This window comes from Mytilus trossulus, chromosome 4, assembly GCF_036588685.1.
Source record: "Mytilus trossulus isolate FHL-02 chromosome 4, PNRI_Mtr1.1.1.hap1, whole genome shotgun sequence".
NCBI lineage: Eukaryota > Metazoa > Mollusca > Bivalvia > Mytilida > Mytilidae > Mytilus > Mytilus trossulus.
The window spans coordinates 29,413,632-29,441,107 of record NC_086376.1 but is presented as its reverse complement, the minus strand read 5'-3'; the positions used below and the strand labels follow the sequence as shown (position 1 = coordinate 29,441,107).

Below are 27,476 nucleotides of genomic sequence, written 5' to 3'. Positions count from 1 at the left end.
TCACTATCATTTTCCATGTTCAGTGGACTGTGAAATTGGGGTCAAAACTTTAATTTGGCATTAATATTAGAAAGATCATATCATGGGGAACATGTATACTAAGTTTCAAGTTGATTGGACTTCAACTTCATCAAAAAATAATTTGACCAAAAACTTTAACCTGAAGCGGGTTGAACAGACGGAGGGAGGGAGGCACAGACCAGAAAACATAATGCCCCTCTACTATCATAGGTGGGGCATAAAAATTGTTAAAAGGGCACTAGCTGTCAAATTCATGGGCACGGATTTGAATCAAATTCTCATATTTTATTTATAACAATGTAAAACATTCATCCAAGCTATCAAAAGTCTAAAGTAAATAGTTTTCAGAGCACAGGGTCGATAATATGTAGTTCCCTTTTGTGTGTATTTTAGTCTAGACTCCATCTAATTAACTATCGCGTTGACCTCAGATGACAATATAAGCGATGTAAACATAAATATAAATATAAATAGATAAAGCCAACTGTGCAATTGAATTTTTATAGGTCTGTTTAATTTATTTTATAGATTAAAAATATATGTTTCTCATTGTTTTTACCTGTATAGGAATTTATCTTTGTTTCACTTTCAATGTTGACATTCTTTTCCTTTAAATAACCAGTACACATACAATGCATGCATTTCCATCTCTAGTTAAGGGGTTTATTTCAAATTCACATGAATATGGATTTAATGAGGTTGAAATATTCACTTGCAAGTGAATAATTCATTACCAATGTTATTTAGCTTAATTTGACAAAACTGAAGCATTTTGTCTGCTAAAAGCTAATTATTATATCACTATTTCACTTCCATTATTGATTAAACAAAAACAAATCATACCTAAGATTTTTTATAAATCTCGTAGCTAGTGCCCCATTATTTATATGCTTTTAAACTACAATATTTTGGTGTAATACCCACAGTTTTCAAAGATACAACCTGATGTTTAAAGCATAGACCTGTGAGAAAATAATGTAAACAAAATATTCTTTAAAGCAATTTGATAGAAAACAAAAATTAAACAAAAAAAATATATATATTTTAAAAACACTATAACATAATAAACAACAATTTCTCTAACATTTACAATTTCTAATAATTGCACTTGTGTATATATGGAAGCTTAATTATCTTAACTATTTAATAAACATTTGTAAAAAAAAATAACATAATTATTAATAACAAATTACAGGCAATTACCTGACATACAGTATTAAATACCTGCCTACAATTTCATGTGAACATTTTGTGATTTTTGTCATGCCATTACTCTTTAACACATGAATCTGAATAAAATTGAATTCATTGAAACTATGTAAAAAAATTGTTGGTGGTGAAAGCTTGTACTGTGGATTGATTAATATTCCTTGGATACCAATTTTTGTGGGTTTCGTGGGTACAGGTGAAACACCAATTTAAATATTCAACGAAATACAAATTTCTATAAAGTTGTATCCAACCTTTGGCAGAACCCCAATAACAAATATCAACGAAAATGCAAAGTTTCTGCAATCCACAAAAATTGGTACCCATGAAAATAAATGAATCCACATTAACTGATTTATCTTATATATATCATGATAAATTTACTTGAACACTACATTGAGTGTATATAATAAGGAGATGTGGTATAATTGCCATTGAGACAACTATCCACCAGATAATTCAATAACATCTATGAATGTATTAATTTCAGCTGCATAAAATGAGATTTAACAAAAAAAACTTGTGTCTTGGAAAATAAAGCGTGTAAAATTTGAGCAATATGAACACAGAAAACTTTATAGCATCATTAAGTCCATATTGCACACATTCAAGACTTCATTAACTGTGGATGAAACTTTTCTAAAGCCCATTGCATGGCCCAAACACATAGTGGTCTCATATATCCCAGGGATCTGTAATTCCTGTCAAGCATGTAGGCCTCTGGTGTCTGGAATTGAAGACCATATGTTTCCCAGCATGTATGGTAAGCTCCCCATGCTGTTTGGAAGGCTTCATCTAACATACCCTGTAACAGATATCAATCAGATAATAGAAAATATACATTTGAAGTTCTGTAAATTTCTTTTAAATCTAAAATCCTTTACACCAAATTATATGGTTTAAGGGGAACTATAATGTAGCCATCCGGTCCACTTAGAAATAAAAGTTCTAGTAGTATGGTTTTGAGCCAGTTTGATATCCTGCATACAAGCAAAGATTTCCATTATATTATATTGACTTTTGCTCCATATAAACGCTCTATATAACATGCAGACTACATGGATTATATTTGTCAAAAAAGATTGTGACTTCTCATATATATGGGAAACACTAAATTTCATAAATAAAGATTGGTTAAAAACTGTAATAAAGCAAAGACTGTTAGACCAGTTTCTTAAGAATTGGAATTAACTAATCCAAAATTCATTAAAAGCTATTAACAAATAAAGATTGGTTAAAAACTATAATAAAGCAAAGACTGTTAGACCAGTTTTTTTCAGAATTAGAATTCGCTAATCCAAAACCATTAACAGCTATTAACTACAAAATTTTACAGAAAAGCTGGAAATATGTGGTATATTTCAGGAAGATTGAAAGACAATGCAACTACAGTGTTCTACCAACTCCATGATAATGTCCTATAAGAAATAATTATTCCACATTATAATATCACGGTAAGGATCAAATCTAATATCACTGCCCAGGCCATGTGAAAATTTCCAACAAGTCTATGGCTCCCATAAATTCTTTCTTAATTATTAACCCTCAACATCATTTACATCATAATTCTTGTCAATAACATTACACTATAAGTTTGAGTGAAAATGTACTTTGAAAGGTTTTACACTAGTAATTTTTGGGGCCCTTTATAGCTTGCTGTTTGGTGTGAGCCAAGGCTCAGTGTTAAAAGCCGTACCTTGACCTACAATGCTTTACTTTCATAAATTGTGACTTGGATGGAGAGTTGTCTCATTGGCACTCATATCGCATCTTCCTATATCTATTAAGACTATAACATACCTCCTGAATCATATTTGCAGCCAGGGCATAAGTGACTCCTACCCAGAATTCCTCACTTTGAACACTACTCATATCCATCTTCCCATCAGGCCTTGTTCCATTAATGGCTCCCATGTTACCATTCTCAAATCCCATTACATTATTTTTGAATATAGTCTTCAAGGCTGTCTTAACATGTGTTGGTGGGAAAATCTGAGTTAAATGAGAACTTATTTACTGTATATTAGAAATTATTGCTATGTTTTTATTATTGCAAAAAATGTGGCAGAGTTATAATTGTAACAATTAAAACTCACACTTTGAAAATTTTTATATGAATTACTGTAAATTAAGAAATTATTGCGAGTTTTTTGTTATTGTGAAAAATGCGACAGAGTTGTAAACGCAATAATTTAAACTCGCATTTTGAAATATTTTATATGAATTATACAGGATTTTTCTCAAAATCGTTAAATTTAAAATAGCATTTAAAAGTCTTAAATGACAAAATCGCAATATAAAATGCACACAATAATTTCTGAATTTACAATTAACAGGACTTTTCTCAATATTGCAAAAAATCAAAATTGCATTTTAGTCCAAATTGATGAATCGCAATAATAAAAATGCACACAATAATTTATGAATTTTACAGTATAAGGGGAAAATATTTACTATATAATGGTATTGTTTAAGGTATCCAGTGTAAACATTTGCTCAAATTATTTATTTGTTTTTCTCATTTGAATTGTTCTACATTTTTCACTTACAAACCTTTTATATCTGACTATATGCTACTGGGTTTTCTTAGTGTTAAAGGCTGTAGATAGTTGCCTATAACTGCTTACATTAACTTCATTTTACTCTGGTGGATAGTTGTCTTATTGGCTTTCATACCAATCTCCTTATTTTTTTGCCCCACTTAGGGGCAGTATGTTTTTTGGTCTGTGTGTCTGTTCGTACTTTCGTCCGTAAGTCCCGCGTCAGGTTAAAAATTTTGGTCCCGGTAGATTTTGATGAAGTTGAAGTCCAATCAATTTGAAACTTATTACACATATTCCCTATGATGTTATCTTTCTTATTTTAATGTCAAATTAGAGTTTTAACCTCAATTTCATGGTCCACTGAATATAGAAAATGATTGTGAGTGTGGTATATCCATGTTCTATGGATGCATTCTTGTTATGTTATAAAATGCAATTACTATCATAAACTTTGAAACTCTAAGTCAATATAGTTATTCAGAAGGTCTACAGTCTTGTCTTTACATCAGATCTAGGACGTTTTCTGAAATCAAGTTGCGAGATGTAAAAAACTACTTTCACTTTTATGTGGAGACAATCATATGTTTTTATATCTTATATTTTAATGTATTCTTACAGTTTCATCCTCCATGCCTGATGCCCTAAGAAACCAATGTCCAGCAAGCTGGTCAGCCATCACACTATCATCATGTCCACTGGTTGTACTTGAATCATAATTATAATAACTTCCTACAAAATAAAAATACTATCTTTATGACCACTAGTAGTATGGGAATCATGTTTATAGTAGCTTCCTACAAAATAACAACATAAAGAAATGTATTACAATCATTGGGAAATTGATATAAGTAGGCCCATGTTTTGCTTAAGGTTATCAGATTTACTAATAAGACAAGAAATAATTTGTAGACATGTATCTTGTAAAAATAATCATCAGGTTATAAACAACTTAAACAAATGATTCAAATTCCTCTAAACAGAAGAATGGAAAAATAATTTATACTGTCAGTAAAATAGGTAAACCTGAAAAAAGGAAACAGAGAATGTGTCAAAGAGACAACAACCCGGAAAACACCAATTGGACTTCAAGTGCTCAGATGTCAAATATTCAAAAATAAAATAAAATCCAAAGTTGTCATTAAACTTACCATTCCACAATTTTTTATCAAATGCTTCTTTGCCTTTATCTAATATTTCTGTATATTTCTTCACTTCCTCTGTATTACCCACAATATTACTGATTTCAATATACATCTTCAGGGCCGCTAGCCATAGACCTCCACAGTAAGCACTACAATATCAGTTATTGTTACAATGCAAATTTTAAAAAAATCAATGCTGCTGTAGTATCCCATGAGATGATGTATTAGGTCAGCAGTGGTGTATCCAAGGGGGAGGGAGGTTCTGGGGGTTGGAACTCCCCCTTTTTTGGACGATCAATGCATTTGAATAGGAGCATATAGTTAGTTCTTTACTCTGGGTTGGGAACCCCCACTTTTTAAAATGGCTGGATCTGCCCCTGGTTAGATGATGCCAGTGCATATTTAGGACAATTTATGTGAAAGGAGCATTAGTGTGATATTTTTTTATTGGATAGTTTGTGGATATACATAACTTATTGCAGAAATAACTTTGAATAAATCAAACGTTTTGCTAATAATTAGATAACACTTTATTTAACTCTCAGAGTTTTCCCAGCTTCTGTTTTAGACCTGAATGGTCATTACAGTGTTCAATAGAAATTATTATTGATTGTTCCTTGTCTAAGATGCAGGAAATCAATAACATTATTTTTCATTTATATGATGAAACTATCAATGATACATTTTTGTAGACATATAATACCTTATCTAATATCTGTCAGATAAATAAATTTAATAGATAGATAGAAAGATAGATAGTTTATTAACGTCTCACCATTAATATACACAATACAATATTTACATTTATTGTATAGCAATATAATATTTCCCACAGAGAGTAACCAAAAGTTAGCGTGCAATAAATTCCAATATTGCACTAGTGCAATAAATCTTAGAAATTCATGACGTCATCAACGACAAAATTTTAGTTTAAAACAATTTTTACTTTGAAATATTATATTGCTATACAATAAAAGGGTTGTTGCATGAATATTGGGGAATATTGTCCATTGTAGAACATAAATTGCACTCGCAAGCTCGTGCAATATAAAATTCTACTCCGAACAATATTCCACAATATTCATGCAATAACCCTATAATATCATTAAAACATAATTATATATTAATACCATTCTCAAAAGAATTATAACACCTTTTTGTCACCATATTCAGAGATTTAAATTTAATGAATCAACAAATTAAGACAGTGTGTAAAATCAAAGAGCCAGAGAAAATTAAATTCAAACAATGAAAGAAATCAAAATTCAAGAGAAATTAAATTTATATAATGTAAGAAATCAAAAATCATGAAAAATTAAATTCAGACAATTTCAGAAATAGAAAAATCTTGAGTGATTAATTTCAGACAATGAAAAAAATACTAATCTACAGAAACTTAATGCATTAATTGTCCATAGTAAAATTCAATGTAGTAATAATGGTTGATTTGAAAGAGTTTTTTTTGTGTAACCTTGGTCATTTCACTAACAAACATAGTCATATTCACCATATAAATAAACTATTAACTGATATTCATATGATGAAGACATACTCTTTCAATCAGTTTAATTGAGGTCTGGAGCTGGCATGACAGTTAACTGCTAGTAGTCTGTTGTTATTTATGTATTATTGTCATTTTGTTTATTTTCTTTTGTTAAATCTTCTGACATCGAACTCGGACTTCTCTTGAACTGAATTTTAATGTAGGTATTGTTATGTGTTTACTTTTCTACATTGGCTAGAGGTATAGCGGGAGGGTTGAGATCTCTTAAACATGTTTAACCCAGCCGCAATTAGGAGCCTCTGGCCTTTGTTAGTCTTGTATGATTTTTAATTATAGTTTCTTGTGTATAATTCTTCGTTAAGTATGATGTACATTATCACTAAACTTGTATTCATATCTTTAAAGGGGCCAGCTGAAGGACGCCTCCGGGTGCAAGAGTTTCTAGCTACATTGAAGACCCATTGGTGGCCTTCAGCTTTTGTCTGCTCTATGGTCTGGTTGTTGTCGCTTTGACACATTCCCCATTTCCTTTCTCAATTTTCTGAATGTAACTTTACTACTTTAAATACCAATGAAATCAATAGAGTACTTTACCATTATCAAATGTTTTATTTACAGGACAACGTGGCCAGTGTAGGAAATAGTACTACATTATATAAGAAGATAATTGTTTACTGAATGTACCTGACACCAGTCATTGTCCAAGCATCAAAGGTTTGGTCAGCATAACCTCCATTTTCTATCAGACCATCACCATCTGTATCCCATTGTCTAGCATGCTCCATCACAGCCTATACATATAAAAATACAATTGTTCATAGTGTAAACTGATCAACTTTGATACTGGTTCTAGAGGATAATTACTGTAACAAATTAGTTGTTGTTAATAGTATAAAAGTTTAATAAATAAAAAGATAAAAAAAAAAGTTGCAAAAATTCTTCCAAAGCACCAATATCATACATAGATATCCACTTACAAAACATGTGATATCATACATAGATATTAACTGACAAGACATGTGATATCATATATAAAATAAAAGGTAGTTGAGTTTTTGATACTGACTATATCATGTTGAATATCTAAAGAGCCTGTTAGGGCGAGTTAAGATATTCCACATGATATAGTCAGTATCAAAAACGAAACTACCTATTATTCTGTTTATCGGTAATTTTGACGTCACACATTCTTATGACGTCACACAAAGAATTGCCTAATATTTTCAGTGATACAGCAAGTACGTTGATACTCAAAAATATTAGGCAGTAAGATCAAAGGGAAAATATACCAATTACCGATAAACATAGATATCTACTGACAAGACATGTGATATAATACAAAGATATCCACTGACAAAACATGTGATATCATACATAGAATTCACTTAAAAGACATGCGGTATCATACATAGATATACACTGACAAGACATGTGATATCATACATATATATCTCCTGACAAGACATGTGATATCATATATACATATCAACTGACAAGACAAGTGATATCATACATAGATATCTACTTACAAGCCATGTGATATCATACATAGATATCCACTGCCAAGACATGTGATATCATACATAGATATCCACTGACAAGACATGCAATATCATACATAGATATCCACTTACAAGACCTGTGATATAATACATAGATATCCACTGACAAGACATGTGATATCGTACATAAATATCCACTGACAAGACATGTGATATCATACAAAGATATGCACTTACAAGACATGTGATATCATACAAAGATATCCACTGACAAGACATGTGATATCATACAAAGATATCCACTGACAAGACATGTGATATCATACATATATATCTCCTGACAAGACATGTGATATCATACATAGATATCCACTTACAAGACCTGTGATATAATACATAGATAGTCACTGACAAGACATGTGATATCATACATAGATATCCACTGACAAGACATGTGATATCATACATAGATATCTACTGACGAGACATGTGATATCATGCATAGATAACCATTAACAAGACATTTGATATCATACATAGATATCCACTTACAAGACATGTGATATCATACATATATATCCACTTAAAAGACATGTGATATCATACATAGATATCCAATTACAAGACATATGATATCATACATAGATATCCACTGACAAGACATCTGATATCATACATAGATATCTACTGACAAGACATCTGATATCATACATAGATATCCACTTACAAGACCTGTGATATAATGCATAGATATCCACTGACAAGACATGTGATATCATACATAGATATCCACTGACAAGACATGTGATATCATACATAGATATCTACTGTCAAGACATATGATATCATGCATTGATAACCATTAACAAGACATGTGATATCATACATAGATATCCACTGACAAGACATGTGATATCATACAAAGATATCCACTGACAAGACATGTGATATCATAGTGTAATTTCAAGAGAAATTCAATGGTTCTCTTAGTATCTTTTCTGCTCAAGACAAACCAAACCATTATGTGCAAAAGAATACACAATTTAAATAATTAAAAATTGTTCCAGGCAATTTTCTGAACAATTAACACACATACTTATTTTTCTGGAAATTTTTATTTGTAAAAAATTATCAGCTACTGTGGATTCATTTATTCTTGTAGGTATCAATTTTTGTGGATGGCTGAAAACTTACATATTAGTTGATATTTAATTTTGGTGTTTTTGCCAATCTCTGTATACAAAGTCTTTTGAAAATATGCTAATCGTTTAACATTTCAATTTGTGGTTCACCTGTACCCACAAAACCAATGAAACCTGCAGTATCCAATAATGATTGATATACAGTATCCAAATGAAATGAGAACCTACTTGACACACACGGTACATATCTAACTTGATACTGTGACAGGGTACACATCTTACTTGACACACAGGGTACATATATATCTTACTTGATATACAGGATACATATATTACTTGACACAGGATACACATCTTACTTGACACACATGGTACATATCTTACTTGACACAGGGTACACATCTTACTTGACACACAGGGTACATATCTTACTTGACACACATGATATATATCCTAATCACACAGGGTACATATCATACTTGACACACAGGGTACATAACTTACTTGGCACAGGGTACACATCTTACTTGACACACAGGGTACACATCTTACTTGACACACAGGGTACATATCTTACTTGACACACAGGGTACACATCTTACTTGACACAGAGTACACATCTTACTTGACACAGAGCACATATCTTACTTGACAAACAGGGTACACATCTTACTTGATACATGGTACATATTTTACTTGACACACAGGGTATACATCTTACTTGACACACAGGGTACATATCTTACTTGAAATACAGAATACATATCTTACTCGACACACAGAGTACATATCTTACCTGACACACAGGTTACATATCTTACTTGACACACAGAGTATACATCTTACTTAACACACAGGGTACATATCTTACTTGACACACAGGGTATACATCTTACTTGACACACAGAGTACATATCTTACTTGACACACAGGGTACATATCTTATTTGACACACAGGGTATACATCTTACATGACACACATGGTACATATCTTACTTGACACACAGACTACATATCTTACCTGACACACAGGGTACATATCACTTGACACACAGGGTATACATCTTACTTGACACACATGGTACATATCTTACTTGACATACAGGGTACATATCTTACTTGACATACAGGGTACATATCTTACTTACTTGACACATGGAGTACATATCTTACCTGACACACAGGGTACATATCTTTGAGATAATCAGTATCTTTTGTTTGACTATAATCCCTATAGGTCTGTAGGATAAACTTCAGATTTAAATCCTTCCAGTCATGTGTAGGGTGTACAATATAGGCATTTACTTTATCCCAGGGCTCATCTTCTGTAAAGGACAACGGTTAGCCATAAATGAAAATTCAAAGTATTATAGAAACAATTTGCTATCTAAAGAATGTATTTGTTCATCTTCTGTAATCAACAATGTTTCTCCATAAAAAGAAATTCAAAGTATAATAAAAACAATTTGCTATTTAAAAGATTGTATTAATTCCTTCATGAGATGACTAGCTATCCCTAAACTTGGGGATGTTTTCCATTGGACAGAGGTAATGCACTTGCTTGCATATAATGTTCTAACAAGACATAACTCAGGAACCATAAAAGTGTGTTGTGTGGTAATAAGCATTGCATATAATATTCATAACATTTGTTTGAGGCAAACTTAGTTAGAGAACAGAAACAAAACATCAGCATTTGTCAAGGGGCTTAACTCTAGATAGGTCTAGAAACGTAAACAAAGGTTAAAAAAGGTGACTCACCCAAATTCAAACTTGATCTGTGTTAAGTGGTAATAAGCAATGTTTAGAAGTTTCACAACATTTGGTTGGGGTGTACTTAAGTTAGAGAACAGAAATCAATTTTAGAATGCACGGACAAGGGTTAAAAAAACTAAAAATCAATGCTCACACTGCTACGATAATGATAAATAATTAAGTAACATAAATTTAAAATTTAAAAAAATAAGAAATACACCTTTCACATTTTCTTCAATTTTCTTCCCTACAATTTACAGCAAAATGCCTTGAGTGGGAAGGTAAAGGAAATATCTTTGGTAAGCTTGCTTGATAGCCGAACTGTGAAGTCATTATTGAACTAGGTATACTACCCTCCTTTAACATTAGACTAGTCAGACAGATGATTTCACAGTTCAGCTAGCAAGCAAACTAACAAATGATATTTACTTTACCTACACACTCAAGGTATTTTGCTGTAACATAGGGGTAACTCATTTACTTTATGCCTAGATTTTCTTTTTTATACTATTCAACTCCTAAAAAAGGAGTACTTTACCTGGATCTCCTAGATCATGTGGAACTGCATTTTTTGTTTTATAGATCCCTCGATTTCCTTCCATACAAAATACTATAGGAGTTGTGTCTTCGGACGCTACAGCTGTAGCTAAATGATAAATGATATAGCAAGATAACATGTATCAATCTTATCTCAATTTATATAAAATATATTGATTTTTATAAAAATTATATGATATATCTTTATGTTATGGATAACATATATAATAGAACTTTGTGGAATACCTCTAAAGGCTATAAATGCAAAACCTTTCCTTAACAGTCAAGTAAGCCACTAATACAGTATCTTTATCCATTCCATTAACACCATACAATATTAACTTAATACTTGTTTGAAATTCATAAATAGTTCTAAGGCAGCAACCATTTTATTTTCTGGGGGGGCTATGGATTTTTTTGGAAAAAAAAGTTTGTTACCAGTTTTTGGAGAAAAAAAATTTTGTTTTTGACCCTGAGAAAAAAAATTGTTTGTTTCCACCTCAGCTGCCACTGTATGTAATACTAAAATTGAAAGAATTCTTTTTTTCTCGACTTATTGCCATAAAAAGGGGGAAAACAATCCATAGCCCTCCCCCAGAAAATCAAATGGTTGCTGCCTAAAGATTAATCCTAGATGCTGAATTGATTTCAGAAATTGTCTTATTTTTGATTATTTGCAAAAATATGGAAATTTTATGGAAATGAGCTGCACTATGATGCTGATGCATATTGACTGCATTTAATCTAAGATAGGGATCACAGGTGGGTTGGTAGGGGTGAGGAGACATGATAGGGTGGGCCGGTATTTGCCCAAAATTTCTCTCATGTGCAAAAAGGGTCAAATTTGACATTTTTACATTCTTTTGCTCGACCAGGAAGTCCCAGGAATGCTAATAGATGCATCCAACTGTAGTTTGCATGTAGGGTGGACCCCAGTGAAAACATGAATCACAACGGTTTTTAGATCAGAGTGAAACTGATCTGGGTACACCAGTCTAAAGAAGGTCATTTGCACCAAAATTTAAAAAAAAAAAAACTTTTTTTTCAATTTATTACTTTAAGGTTCATCATAACCTTTTGGCTAAAATGGCCGTATTTACACCCCAAATTTACTCTGAGTACAGACTAACCTATACACCTGCAACAGTTTTAAGGGATGGCAGGAACTAGATATATAAATTTTAAATGCATTTTATGTTTCAGAAAATTATAAACTTTTCTAGATTTTGCTATCCATTTTTTTTCGTTCCTGCAGAAGGTGCAAAAAATAACTAAGTAGTGAAAACGATTGAGAAGCTCCCCTCGTATAATCAATGTTGTGAGTAGTATTGATTTAAATGGACAATAGATGGACAATAGACACCTGTTAACAATAGGTGATTTAACAGGTTTAAACTGTGTAACTGAGTGGACCGTATCAAATGAAACTCGGGTGTTTGTTTATTTTGCTATCTTCTGCAGACTGGAAAAAAATGCACATCAAAATGCAGGTAGGTTTTTAATTTTCTGAAACGTAGACTTCATATAACTTTTATATATCTAGTTCCTGCCATGCCTTAAAACTTTCCTGGATGTACCAGTTTGTCTGTACTCATAGTAATTTTTGAGGTGTAAACACGGCCATATTTTTCAATTCCTTATGATGAACCTTAACTGAACCTGCAACCGGAAGTAGTCGTAGCCTGGGCGTATTTTGATAATAAACATGATCAGTAGTGATATGCCGTCAAATTTACACTATTTGTCCAAGTTTCAGGCCTTATAATTTCATGCTTCAGAAAATGAAATTAAGCCCGTCCCTCCAAAGAATACACTTTTGTTCAATTTCAATTATCCAAGTCCATGTTTGGGCTCAAAATGAAAATTAAAAGTGAGAAAGAAGACAAATAATAGTGTCAGATTAAGGAAACATGTATAAACTTGGAATTAAATTGCATTGTGTTGACAACCAAATGTATGGAGCGCTATTGGTGCTAAATAATAGTATTTTAGGTACGGCCGTAATATTGAGCCCCACGCATGGTAAGGGTTAAAACTAATCTCAGTGTACAGAAAAGATAGATGAATCTTTGGCTCAAATATCATACACTAAATGTACTTTATAAATAGTATAACTTACCATATTAATTATACTATAACTCACCCATATCATACTGTATAGATAGTTGTATCTTTGGCCAGAGCATGATGAAGGCAAAGGAAGCATAATGGTGGACATCGTAGGTGTTAATCATTCTATACTCATGTCCTGTAATATATTACTATATGTATTTGTGCAATAATAAACATTAAGATTGATTTACAGATTATCTTATCTTCTAGATTTTTGCCATCAGTTGGCTTAATGCTTGCTAGTTTTAGTATACTGTGGATTCATTATTGTTATTTGTGGGATATCAATTTTCGTGGATTTCGTGGATACATTGGAACCACGAAATTAAATGTTCAACAAATACCAAATCTTATATAGGCTTGTATGCAAACTTTGGCAAAACAACGAAATCCAATATCCGCGAACATGTACGTTTTCCATAATCCACGAAAATTGGCACCAACGAAAATAAATGAATCCACAGTACCGGTACATATTGCTTACATTCTAACATGAACAGGTTTTCATTGTACCTTCTAGATAGCCAAATTTTCCATATTCTGTTATAACCTCTGGTTCGGTTGGACTGATCTTTCTCTGAATCTGTCCATCTTTCTCTTCAGCCATATCTAACCATAGAGAGCCACCATCACTTACAAAGTATAACTCATTAAATAAAGCTGATTTGTACCAGGATGGTAAGTTTCTGTAAGATAAAAGTATAACTAACAAATAAAGGCCATGAAGTAAGCTGGTTTCTAATCTATACAAAAAGAACAAAGTTCTGTTAGTATAATAAAATTTCAGTTCAGTGTCTGAAATCCTTCCTAATAAATCTTAATATTGTTCATGGATTACATTGCATGAATTTTAATTGTCTTTATAAAATGCACAAAACAAGAACTTCCCAAATGCACAGTTGTATTATCATTCGTTGGATAATAATTTTCATCGGTTTCATGGTGCAAGTGAACTACAAATTGAATGAAACTACGATTTTTTCATAGGCTTTGTATGCAGAGATTGGTAAAACCATGAAATCAAATGTCCACGAAAAAATTTTCAATCCACGAAAAATGTTATCAAAGAAAATAAATGAAACCACAGTATTCTACTTTTGCACACAATTTACTTATTATATTTTAATTTATCGTTGGTCATCTCAACAAGATTCATAGTCTTGCTTGAGCCAGTAAAACTAGTGAGAAACAACCAATAATAATCTGTTTATCACTAGTTTTACCTCTGAAAATCTTGTTAATTTCTTTGAAAAAGGCACACAAAACCTTAGTTTATAGTAATAATTTTTCATATCACTCTTCTGAGCTGAGAAAGAAAATCATCAGTCAGTAAGATCAAAGAAAAATTTCGTAAAATAGCAATAATTCTAGTTATTAAGAGTTACTTACTTATTTGATAAAATTGGGTTTTGCCATTCTTCGATCTTTGTTTCCCACATAGGATAGTTTTTCAGGGCATAACTACACAGCTTTGGACATGCATCACCAGAATTGCCAAACCAACGAGCATAGCGCCTGCAAAATCATACAATAATAACAATAAAAGGAACTGTGACATTTACAAAAGGTTTTATGATCTTTTATAATATTTTTTTTTATTAAGAAATTATGTTTAAATAGTATTTTAAAGCATATGAAATTTGTGCAATATTCTTAAGCTTCTTCAGTGTAAATGTTCCGAACCATATGAGTATTTAAACCATACGCGTATGGTCAGGGTAATTAACATGTTTACTTTAAATACTAAACTCTTCATAAGGTATGGTCATTCTAGTTGTCACATCATAATGAAAGACGATATCAAAGGTAATTTTTATTTTATCATGTTAAAATAATAACAATATCAACTAAATATCATTTTTAAACATAGAGTCTGGGATTCATAAAGGATATACACTATATGGTAATACCAGTATTTATCATATATTTAGTACAAAATACAGCTATTTTGTATATCTATTAAAGGTTCGTTTTTACAGTCTGTATCACCTACCCTGTATCGCATACCCCGTATCGCATACCTCGTATCGCATGGTAAAACCTGTATCGCATACCTTTTTTTTTTTTTTTTTTTTTTTTTTACATGAAGTCAGTTTTTTTTTTGCTCAAAATAGGTCAATTTTTTGAATGACGTCATTGTTTGGTATGTAACGTCACGAACGTCAAGTTTTCATATTGTATGTGACGTCACGAACATCAAATTTTCATATTTTTGGCACACTAAAAGCAACTATAAAAAATACAAAAATAAACAATTTTTTTTTAAAACAACAGCACGCAAATTGTAAGGTATCCCAGGTGCTTCGTATAAATAATTGAGCAGTTATTCTATGGCTTTGAAACAAGACAAAAGCAGAACTGAAGGTAACTTAGTGCTATGGATAAGAAAACAGTTCATATAATATATATTTGTATAGCAATATTATATTTCCCACAAAACGTAACCAAAAGTTAGCGTGCAATAAATTCTAATATTGCACTAGTGCAATAAATCTTCGAAATTCATGACGTCATCAACATTTAAATCTTAGTTTAAATCAATTTTTACTTTCAAATATTATATTGCTATACAATAAAAGGGTTATTGCATGAATATTGGGAAATATTGTCTCTCGTAGAACATATATTGCACTCGCAAGCTCGTGCAATATAAAATTTTACTCGGGACAATATTCCCGAATATTCATGCAATAACCCTATAATACCCTTCTGTTGAAATATATGATAAAGCGTATAATACATGGCAAAATCCGTATCACATGCCGTATCACCTTGACCAATATCATCCCTCGGGCCTAAAGGCCCTTGGGCTGATATTGATGTCTCTGGATGATACGACATATGATACGGATTTTGCCATGTATTATTCTCTATATAAAATACATTTAAATGATAATTGGCATTCTAAACAAGATTTTATGAAGCATAAATCTTTATCTAATCTGGGATGTAAAATAGCTATCCCATTCGGACTTTGTGTGTCAGTGAGAGATCACAATCAAGCCTCTGTCATCAGGGTGATCTTACACCACATGGGATAACTATTACTGAACGGCAAAATATAGACTTGGGAAGATTACTTCCAAACATACCTTAATGAACTGTTAAACAAGAAGACAACTGTTTTACTAACTGTCGAAAAAGTCGACAGGATGAAGAGTCTAATTGACACTTAAGAAGGACAGACATACACCTAGATTAACACAATAATTGAAAGACAAAGGGTTTTAACTTGTAACTGTGCTGTTTTGACTAGCCTTTTGATTATAAATTTTTGTGTAACTGTCATTGTCTTTTAAAAAAAAAAAAAATATTATATTAATGAAATGTTTCCAATGCATATTTGAAGAATTACCTATGTGATCCAAATACTCATATGGCCCTGTCCCTTAATAACCAAATGAGAGTATACTCATATGAATATACGCATTTAGTCATGACTATACACATATTGTCCAAATATTCATATGGTCCGGAATATAATCAAAACCCAAAACTCCTTAAATCATAACACTTAATACAAAGTTTCCAAGACAGTTTTACAACATAATTATATAATTGTATGTCTGTGTTTTTTAAATAAACTTTCAGAAAAAAACAACAGTAAATTAGGCCATTACATCAACTTCATTGGAGTATAACTAAGGAGTCTGGCCTCTCAATTTTCTTCGAGATATTTAAATGTTACAGCAACACCATACAAAACATCAATATCATGTCGCTAGGATGTTTCCACATCTGATCAGAAAATATAGCACTAGGAAATGTAGATATTCCTATCAATAAAGCGATAGGACAATTCCAATACAATAATTATAAAAGAGGGAAACAAATATGAATGGTCAATTGTCAGTACTTTAATTATCAATGGAAATAAGTAGAAAGCAATGACCTTTTGAAAATGCAAACAAAATTTAAGTCATAAGAAAACAAGATTTAACATGGAAATCTGATTCAAACTAATACATTACCTTAGATACTTATGTTTTCTAGCTTTGAAATGTATAACAGGCATGTCCCATGTGAGTGTAAATTCTAGATCTTTTTTGTCCCCTGGCTTAACTGTGGTATATAGACATACCGCTGTTCCTATTTCAGATCCTTTACCTGTTGAACCACTTCTTTCTGTAAGAGAAAATCAGAGATTTTTTTAAAAAATATAATACACTTGAATCATACTTATTTTAGTGCTACTTTCCTAATGCTTGCCGAGCACGTATAAATGTATGCTCATGCATCCAATAAAATTATTCAAGCTAAACCCTACCTATCTATTGATTGCAGATGTCAATCTTAATTACAATGCGTGAGAAAACATTTATACTAACAAAGGAAGCAAGCCAACCAAACCTTTAAACTACATGCATTAGGAAAATAGCTTTAACAACATCCAATTTAACCAGTTGCATTGCATTGATTTAGTCGTCATTTATGCTTAATTAAAAAAAAACATAAATTAAACAGTCATTTCTGCTTTTCTTTTTAAATTTAACTTCAAATGCATATGGAACAATATCCTAATAAAGGTAAACAAAACAAAAAGCATGCACATCCAGTCCCATAAAAGTATCTGTATACCCTCTCTAAGTAATAAATCAACAAAAACACATAATGAACAAACAAAACCTTTAAACAAATGTATGCTTTTTGGTATAAAATATGTAGTGCAGGTGCCACTCAATGTATTGATGGTAAATTTAATGGCAAATACATATAATTTTCTAAATTGAAATGTTTCATAATTTTCATGTTATGGCCTTTTAAAACAGACTATACAGTATGGGTTTTTATCATTGTTATGGCCTTTTAAAACAGACTATACAGTATGGGTTTTTTCTCATTGTTATAGACCATACAGTAGCCTACTGATGATGTTATAATTACTTTATTTGGTCTCCTCTTTTGGATAGAAATCTCATTGGCAATCATACTACAACTCCTTCATTTTAAAATTTTCAGTTTTTGTACTGTTTACAATGCAACTTCACTTACACACAATAGTGTCAGAAGCTCTAAAATATAAACTGTAAATTATGCAATTAATCTTAGCCAAGCCTCTCCTATAGAGTTACATGCAGTAACATACCAAATATCCAAAAGCTATAAATTAAGGGAACCACTTGCAAAGGCATGCAAGAACAGTACTTTACTTATTCATTGCCCTAGAAATACCTTCGTAAGACTTTTAAAATCATATTTGCGGACACCCATTGATATTTTTACTGCAAATTTAGTTTCCCAGGCGATGTCTAGTGAAGATAGGTAAACAGATATTTGTGACAGTGATACTACCAATGGATATCCACAAAGCTTATTCCAATGGAAAATGAAGAGATCTTTTAATTTTAGCCATAATTTAAAATTTAAAAAAAAGAAAATTCCTGCGAATGATGTTATCGTCTTTGGCCCCTACATAACATAAGTTTCAGGCAACAAAAGTAATCACAGAGTATTTTCTGTCTTCTTGTTAGTTTAAGAATGTAATAAATTTGATAAAAAGAAGATTTCTAGGTGCAAAATTTGAGTTTTTTTGCCTTAATGTTTTGAAAATTCACATGTCAATACAATTCCATGTTACAGACAGGGAGCTAGAAAATTAAACTTATTGTCATCCAATCAGAACCATTGATACAAATAATTGCATTAAAATTTTTAATGATTTAATCAAAGAGGACATAAATATGAATTGTGATAACAGACAATGCATGGCATTAAAAATAACTGCAGACATTAAGTTAGTTTTATATATTGTTACATGTGAACAGTGTTTTGGGGGACAGATTACAATAAACATCAACAATACAGTGTAAAGTACTGTTCTGGGATACATGTCCTTACCTTTAGACGGTAGGACAAGATTGAGTAGAAACTGTATAATATTCAGTAAAACCTTCAACATGACAGAGCAAAGTGTCTTACAATTAACTATGGGCTGATCTTTATTTTGATCTACAATTAAAAATGTGTGATGTAAGTCTAGTATGAAATACATGTGTTGCATGCCTTTCTTTTTCCATTAACATTTGTTCAAGTATGTTTCCATGATATGCTTAAATAACAAACTTTTGTATATCAACCAAGTGAAGTTATGGAGTGATTTGTGTTTTTTTATACAGTTTGTCTTAAATTAAATGTTTTCTTAGCAAATCAATATATCAATGCTAAATATATTATTGCATCAGGACCCATATCCATTATCCATGTCATTATCAATAACTACTGTGGATTCATTTATTTTCGTGGGTACCAATTTTTGTGGATTAAGGAAAACTTCCATGTTCATTGATATTTAATTTCATGCTTTTGTTGAATCTAAGAATAAGACTATATTACATTTGTCATTCGTTTGACATTTAATTTCATGGTTCACTTGTACCTATGAAATCCTGAAAAATTGGTTTCCCAACGAATATTAATGAATCTACAGTATCAGATTTTGCAACTTACTGAGCAAATTAATCATAATCTACCAGGAAACTTATTATGTCAGGCAGAAGTTATCTCCCTTTTTGAACATAATTACTGTTCATTGATTGAGGACATTTCGGTATGAAGTAAATGTGGGTGGTGGTTATTAAGAATCTTTTATTTTTAAGAAACATAAAATTCAAATTAAGAGACAGAAAACAACTTCTAAATCTATTTATCAAATATATTTAGAAGATTGACAGTTTGTGGCTCATTTGACAAGATTTTTTTATTCTTCTTGCTATATAGTTACATTAACATTAAAGTCCAGCTCTAGGGTGTAAAACTGACATTTGAGTAGTCCTTTATTTGCAAAACAGAATATTTCTAAGCAAACTTTCTGCTTAAGAAAATTTCACAAAAGGCTCAAAATTTCTGACAATAACTCATGATAATTTCTCATTCTTGAAATATAAAAAATGAAATAAACAACATGAACCACAGAACTATGTAAATTGGTGTCTGAAGAAATGTGACTTTGTATCTCAGTTATAAAACTAGCAGTACTAATGCTTTTTTTGTAGAATAATTGGTAAATATTGAATACCTGTCGATGATTTCAATTTTCCATCATCAGAGAGATCTTCCCATAAATCTTGTCCTGATCCTTTAGGATTGAACTGTGACTTTGTACTTACATCTACATCATTCTATAAATAGAAGAACAAATAATGGTTTTAAAAAAAATGCTAGAAAGTGAGCAAATAATTAGAAGAAAAACTAATCAAAGAATTGAAATGTCGAAAGATTTTGAGAGAAATACAAAGAAAGGAAACATTCGACCAACAATTCAAACAGTTACCATGATTAGCAAAAAATCCCAGAAAAAAACAAGATTAACCTTGTCACATATTTTGAATTTGAAGATGAATACACACACCTTTTAACAGTAATCTTTTCAACGCCATATAAACAAAATAAATGTATGTAAAGGCCTAATGGCATATGTACTTTTATCATATTGTCAGAATCAACAGTATTCAATATCATCAATTTACACCTTGAAAGCTCCAGCTATTCCATAGGTACATTTCATGTCTCGTATGTTCTGTCTGATCATCATTCCTGCAACCTTCTGCCCCTCAGCCTCACTTTCAAATGGTTCAGTCCAGTTTCCAGGGTTACAATCTTCCTTCACACCTCTCCCATTTTTAAAGGTAAATGTAATACTGACATCTAGTGAGTCTTGTCCCATATTTTCTACAGACCATACAAAGACTGCCATTGGAAAACTAGTATCCTAATTAAATACAATAAAAATAAACTGTAAATGTTTCAAACAGTATTTCTGTAAATTTCATATTATTTTTCAACATTTCATTAGTGCTCTGGTAGTAACATGATTACCTCATGTGCAGGTGGTTGTGTTTCTTATAAACTTTTTTTACCTTTTTTAAAAATAATTTGCCAAAATATAGTTTAAATCATGCATAAATTTCCCACAACTGTCAAATTCATGGTAATTTTTTTTTCAACCCTTTTTCCAATCATGTGACTATGATTTGGTGGTATTTACCTTATACATGTAATCTGGCTCTATATTGATAATTGTTGCTTGCTTATTTAATCCTCTCATAATAACAAATGATACAGAACATAAATAATTTTGCCTATTTCGTGTTACAAAAATGTGATTGAGTGTTGGTGTTTTAAAGACCATTTTTAGGGCCACTTTTGGGATATTTCATAGTGATTAGTTTTAATAGGTGTAGGAAGCCGAAGTGCTTTGAGAAAACCACCAAACTTCAATAAGAAAACTGAAATCCTAGTTAATTAAAATTGGAGTCAAGTGCAACCGCATGAGCGAGGTTTGAACTCACAACCTCAGTGTTGACTGGCTAGTGATTACAGAACTTAGTAGAATTACGTAGACCACATGGCCATCAAGGCCCCTAGGAAAATGTGTTAACAACCTACCTTGTAATCATTAGGGAAGACAGGTGATATTTGACGACAGGTAAGCTTAAGATTAAACTCAGGTATATCATATACAGTCCATGATCGGGGATAAAGTGCATGATATGTAGCATTCTGTCTTGGAAATCCCCATTCCCAGGATTTCAAGTGCTTCCCTTTTCCTCCTGTTAAGACTTTTTGGTAAACAGTTTTATTGTTCTTTCGTATACATAATATGAACTACAAAACAAAGATATAATACATGAAACAAACTATAATATAGAAATAAGACGATGAGACAATTATCTACAAAGGACATAGATGTAAACACCATATATATAGCCATCAACAATGAACAAAATCATTACCCTATGCTTTAAAACTAAAAAGGCTACAGGATAGAAAAAATTATAGGTTAATACCCTTTGCTTTCACAACAAAATTAACCTGTGTCTTAGGTGGTTGGTACCTACCATGCAGTTCTGGGCCCAAGTATAGAATACGTTTAAGTAGTTCCGGCAATATTCGAAATATCCATACGCCAATACTTTAAATATGTTTAGGCGCGCAACAATCTGAAGGCCTAGTTCCGGCAATAATCTAAATATTCATTCGCTGAAACATTAAATATGTTCTTGTGGGTCGGTGTTTTTGGGGGTTAACATAACTGCTGTTAATATGTCAATGTGGATAGGGACTAGCATGAGTTTGGATACTCAATTCAATAGTCAGCAAGTTTACAGGTCAGCAGGTCGACAGGTCAGCAGGTCAACAGGTCAGCAGGTCGATAGGTCAGCAGGTCGACAGGTCAGCAAGTCGACAGTTCAGCAGGTCGACAGGTAGACAGGTTAGCAGGTCGACAGGTCAGCAGGACAACAGGTCAGAAGATGTTTCATGTTATCCATAGATTATTAGTCATTAAGTCATGATGTTGTGTAGAGGGAAGGTTTGGTACTCAGTTAAATAGTCAGCAAGTCAACAGGTCAGCAGGTCGACAGGTCAGCAGGTCAGCAGGTCGACAGGTCAGCAGGTCGACAGGTCAGCAGGACGACAGGTCAGCAGGTCGACAGGTCAGCAGGTCGACAGGTTAGCAAGTCGACAGGTCAGCAGGTCGACAGGTCAGCAGGACGACAGGTCGACAGGTCAGCAGATGTTTCATGTTATCCATAGATTATTTGTCATTAAGTCAGGAATTTGTGTAAGGGGAAGTTGAGTACTCAAAAAGCGCCACTGTAAACTTAAAGAAAAAGTAATTGACGAGTTTTGTTTTGTTGAAATTTAATTTTTCCTCTCAAATAAAATATACAATCACTTCTTTTATATATTAGATGAAAAACTATAAATAGCTTATACTGTTATTGGATGTGTTGATGCTTATGTTTTTTTATCTGTAGAACTGTTTGCCTAAACTTTTAACAATTATAAAAAAAGAAATAGCTACATTTTCGACTTGTCGGACTGTCAATCAAGCTAATTGTTGACATGTCGCTGTCGACCTATCGACCTGTAGGCCTGTCGACCTGTCGACCTGTCAATCCCAACTTAATATGGCGATTAAACATAACTACAATCTTCAAATAATAAACCTGGAAAATAATTTAACTTGTATAAAAACCGATTTACTTCATTTGACTTAAATATAAGTCCGATGGTACTACAATTATGTAATTTGTATAAGAACCGATTTACTTCATTTGACTTAAATATAAGTCCGATGGTACTACAATCACGTATTCTATACTTGATCCCAGTTCTGTTGGCCATTAGGCTATAATGTTTTCTAATACTTTTGATGACTTTTTAACATGTTTAAATCTAGAAATCTTCCTTATACCAGAACTCACTATAATTACTTAACTAGGAAATTGAAGTAGCGCCATTCTTGGCATTTTATATTTTAGATAATTCTTATCTCCAGTATCTTGAACTAATGTGTGGTGAAATTACTACTTACCCCAGTAATAAAAAAGAATAAACCCATGATCAAATAGCCATAAAACTGAAGTCTAACACACAATTTATCATAGGTTCATATCTTAATGAATTTATGGTGAAAGTATAATTTTCCCATTTTCTCCACATCAAAATACCTTTCAAAAGTTGTGATACCAATTTTTGAAGGTTCAAATTCAGAGCTCCTTGGAAAAATTTCATACATGGTCAGAATTTGTAAAAATATATATCTTAAGTATAAAAAATTTAACAAGAAGTTGCTTAGCATTGAATGTGAAAAAAACATCACACAGTATGGAATGCTCACATGAAACCTGATATCAAATTTCTGAAATGTATTTCTTTAGAAAAATGTGACAGATCTTTTATGGAACAGACAGAAGGACACAGGGATGGCAAACACAAGTACAACTCTATACCCCTCTCGTTCAGTTGGGCATTGGTAGTTCATAAAGATTGCAGTTGTTACTATATATATATACTTACAGAATTTGCTGGAACAATTGTATGTTCATAAATCCCTGGAACCATCTGAAATCTACAAAATTCACCTCGGTAGCCACGACCAATGGTCCCACAACCTATACCACCTATTGGACAGCCTATAAAATATATAACAGTTTATCTTAAGAACTCTTCTTATAATCCATGAGTGGACCATGATAAACTTTTATTTCAGGTTTATTGTTAAACATTGAACAGTAAAATTTTGTGAAAAGTGATGGTATTTTTATTCATTTGTTTGCTGTCTCATTGACAAATATCTCACATTTTATTGAAACGTCACAAATATCTCACATGTTATTGAAACATCGCAAATATCTCACATGTTATTGAAACGTCACAAATATCTCACATGTTATTGAAACGTCACAAATATCTCACATGTTATTGAAACATCGCAAATATCTCACATGTTATTGAAACATCACAAATATCTCACATGTTATTGAAACGTCACAAATATCTCACATGTTATTGAAACGTCACAAATATCTCACATGTTATTGAAACGTCACAAAAGAGTTACCATGTTTGTTGACATAAAAACAGATCATCCAGAAGAATTTTGTTTCCACTCTGGGCAGTTAAACTTTAACTATTAAAGTTGATTGATGAGCCTCAAAAAAGGAAAAAAATCCTGTCAGACTTTTTTTTAGTGTATACATCCACCTTTAAAACTATTGGCTATACAAGTGTGGTCAGTTTTTATAAGTTTTGAAGGCAGGGTCTCTGAGGTGAACCACCAAGGAAAGCTTCAGTAGGAAAACTGAAAATCCTAGTCAATTAAGATTGGAGTTAAATGCAGATGCCACTTGTGTCGTTGAAACTCAATACATTAGAGCTGACAGACTAGTAAAACAGTAGATAAACTACTTAGATCACTCAACACCAAGACCCCTACATCAAATTTGATGCAGTGGTCAACTCAATTTTGTGATTCTATGTGTTCTGTTAATTCTTACCATAAATAGGCTTGTGTGTAACTTGATTTAGATGGTCTATAAACATTATTCTTCCCTGTCTTTTGTGCTTTATCCATACTTTCATATATCTGTAACAATCAACAAATATATCATGTACTTTGTATAAAAGTTTTAGGCTTTCTGACATTCAATGGCATTTTTCTGATAAAAAGATTTATTGTTGTTTTCTTAATGTCCAGTGGAAAATATTTCATGTTATGATTTTGTCTTGCATCATGCCATCTGCATGACCTGGAAATGACCTGCAGACCCATGAGGGTTGTTAGAAGAATTATTTAATCTTTGACATTCAGGGATTTTAGAACTAACGTATTGAAAAATACACTATCCAAGTTCAATAGACCACTTTCGAGTTCATCCGTCACCGGAAAAAAATCGTCAATTATACACGCCTTTATGCGTCCTTTACCAGTTAGAGGGGGTCGCCTGTATCCCTGCACTATTTACGTTTATCAAGCGTCTTAGTGATCGTCATTGTGCAGGATAAACTAGAAACAAAAGTTGTTCTGTAGGTACTTAATGACCATTCCCTAATAACAGCAATGCTGATTGTCAATTTTGAGAATTCAATTTGCCGAATAATTCGTACAATATTGAATTATAATTTTCCAACCACTCGCTCAACATTGGAATGGAAGTGACGACACCCCTAAACGCACAAATGACGTTCACTAAAACCAGAGTTTTTGACGGAAATGCATTGAACTCGAAAGTTGTCTATTGAATAGAGGCCATAATGAATTCATATGAAATTCAATAGACCACTTTCGAGTTCATCCGTCACCAGCAAAAAATCGTCAATTATGCACGCCTTTATGATGTCATTTACCAGATAGAGGGGGTCGCCTGTATCCCTGCACTATTTACATTCATCAAGCGTCTTAGTGATCGTCTTTGTGCAGGATAAACTAGAAATAATGGTTGCTCTGTAGGTACTTACTGACAATTCCCTAATGACAGTAGTGTTGATTGTCAATTTTGAGAATTCAATTTGCCAAATAATTCGTACAATATAGAATTATAGTTTTCCAACCACTCGCTCAACATTGGAATGGAAGTGACGACACCCCTAAACGCACAAATGACGTTCACTAAAACCAGAGTTTTTGACGGAAATGCATTGAACTCGAAAGTTGTCTATTGAATAGAGGCCATAATGAATTCATATGAAATTCAATAGACCACTTTCGAGTTCATCCGTCACCGGAAAAAAATCGTCAATTATACACGCCTTTATGCGTCCTTTACCAGTTAGAGGGGGTCGCCTGTATCCCTGCACTATTTACGTTTATCAAGCGTCTTAGTGATCGTCTTTGTGCAGGATAAACTAGAAATAATGGTTGCTCTGTAGGTACTTACTGACAATTCCCTAATGACAGTAGTGTTGATTGTCAATTTTGAGAATTCAATTTGCCAAATAATTCGTACAATATAGAATTATAGTTTTCCAACCACTCGCTCAACATTGGAAGGGAAGTGACGACGCCCCTAAACGCACAAATGACATTGATGAAGGCGCGTATAATTGACGAGTTTTTTCCGGTGACGGATGAACTCGAAAGTGGTCTATTGTTTGAATTTCATTGTGTTGTTTTGTTAAATGGTGTCTCTCTAACATGCCAGATAATGGTGCAAAAAGCACAAAATTATTGTGTGAAATGTTGTGTAGAAACGTATTTTTGTGATAAAAGGAAACAGTTTCTGCCAAAAGTATTAAATGATCCACTTAGAAAAAGACAAGATGCCATAATGATATAGGACAATATCATCAAGCATGATAAAAAAATGTGTGGAAAACTGAATATCTGAGTCAAAGGACCATAACTTTACACAAAAGTATCAGACAGGAACAAAATTTGACTTTTTTTTATCTGTTACTTAAATATCAAATCAATATCTTAATTGATCTTCAACATAATGTTCAAGCATGAAAAAAAAACCGTGGAAAACTGATTTGCTGGACTGACGGATGGACAGACGAACGGAGTGCAACCCCAAAGCCCTTCAACTACATTTGTAAGTATGTAGGGAACTAAAAGATTAATGTTATGTATGCCTTGGTATATTATGCATGTGCAACAGGGCCTTTCAATAAAGTACCTTGCCAGTCTTAATCCATCACCATTAACTGCAGTCCCACAAAGGAGAAACATATATATATATATATATATATATATACGAGTCTAAATTGAAAACTATGTTCAA

General features: G+C 32.3%; 1 protein-coding gene across 2 annotated transcripts in view; it reads right to left on the bottom strand.

The window, feature by feature from the left end:
- Window positions 1–4: 4 nt before the first annotated feature.
- Window positions 5–27,476, bottom strand: part of LOC134715054 (non-lysosomal glucosylceramidase-like) — a 28,041-nt gene continuing 569 nt past the window's right edge. Inside the window, exons 2-18 of one of the 2 annotated variants that reach the window (XM_063576914.1) lie at window positions 25,251–25,339; window positions 24,271–24,386; window positions 21,853–22,071; window positions 20,936–21,175; window positions 20,483–20,585; window positions 19,306–19,416; window positions 17,439–17,592; window positions 14,857–14,982; window positions 13,981–14,153; window positions 13,499–13,603; window positions 11,357–11,464; window positions 10,237–10,388; window positions 7,104–7,210; window positions 4,922–5,064; window positions 4,390–4,502; window positions 3,031–3,222; window positions 5–2,035 (exon numbers count right to left, since the gene is read on the bottom strand). In XM_063576914.1, coding sequence (XP_063432984.1) covers window positions 1,838–2,035; window positions 3,031–3,222; window positions 4,390–4,502; window positions 4,922–5,064; window positions 7,104–7,210; window positions 10,237–10,388; window positions 11,357–11,464; window positions 13,499–13,603; window positions 13,981–14,153; window positions 14,857–14,982; window positions 17,439–17,592; window positions 19,306–19,416; window positions 20,483–20,585; window positions 20,936–21,175; window positions 21,853–22,071; window positions 24,271–24,386; window positions 25,251–25,339 — 2,449 coding nt within the window. In that variant the 3' untranslated portion in view covers window positions 5–1,837. The remainder of the gene's footprint in view (window positions 2,036–3,030; window positions 3,223–4,389; window positions 4,503–4,921; window positions 5,065–7,103; window positions 7,211–10,236; window positions 10,389–11,356; window positions 11,465–13,498; window positions 13,604–13,980; window positions 14,154–14,856; window positions 14,983–17,438; window positions 17,593–19,305; window positions 19,417–20,482; window positions 20,586–20,935; window positions 21,176–21,852; window positions 22,072–24,270; window positions 24,387–25,250; window positions 25,340–27,476) is intronic. The other variant, XM_063576916.1, reaches the window with a different exon arrangement.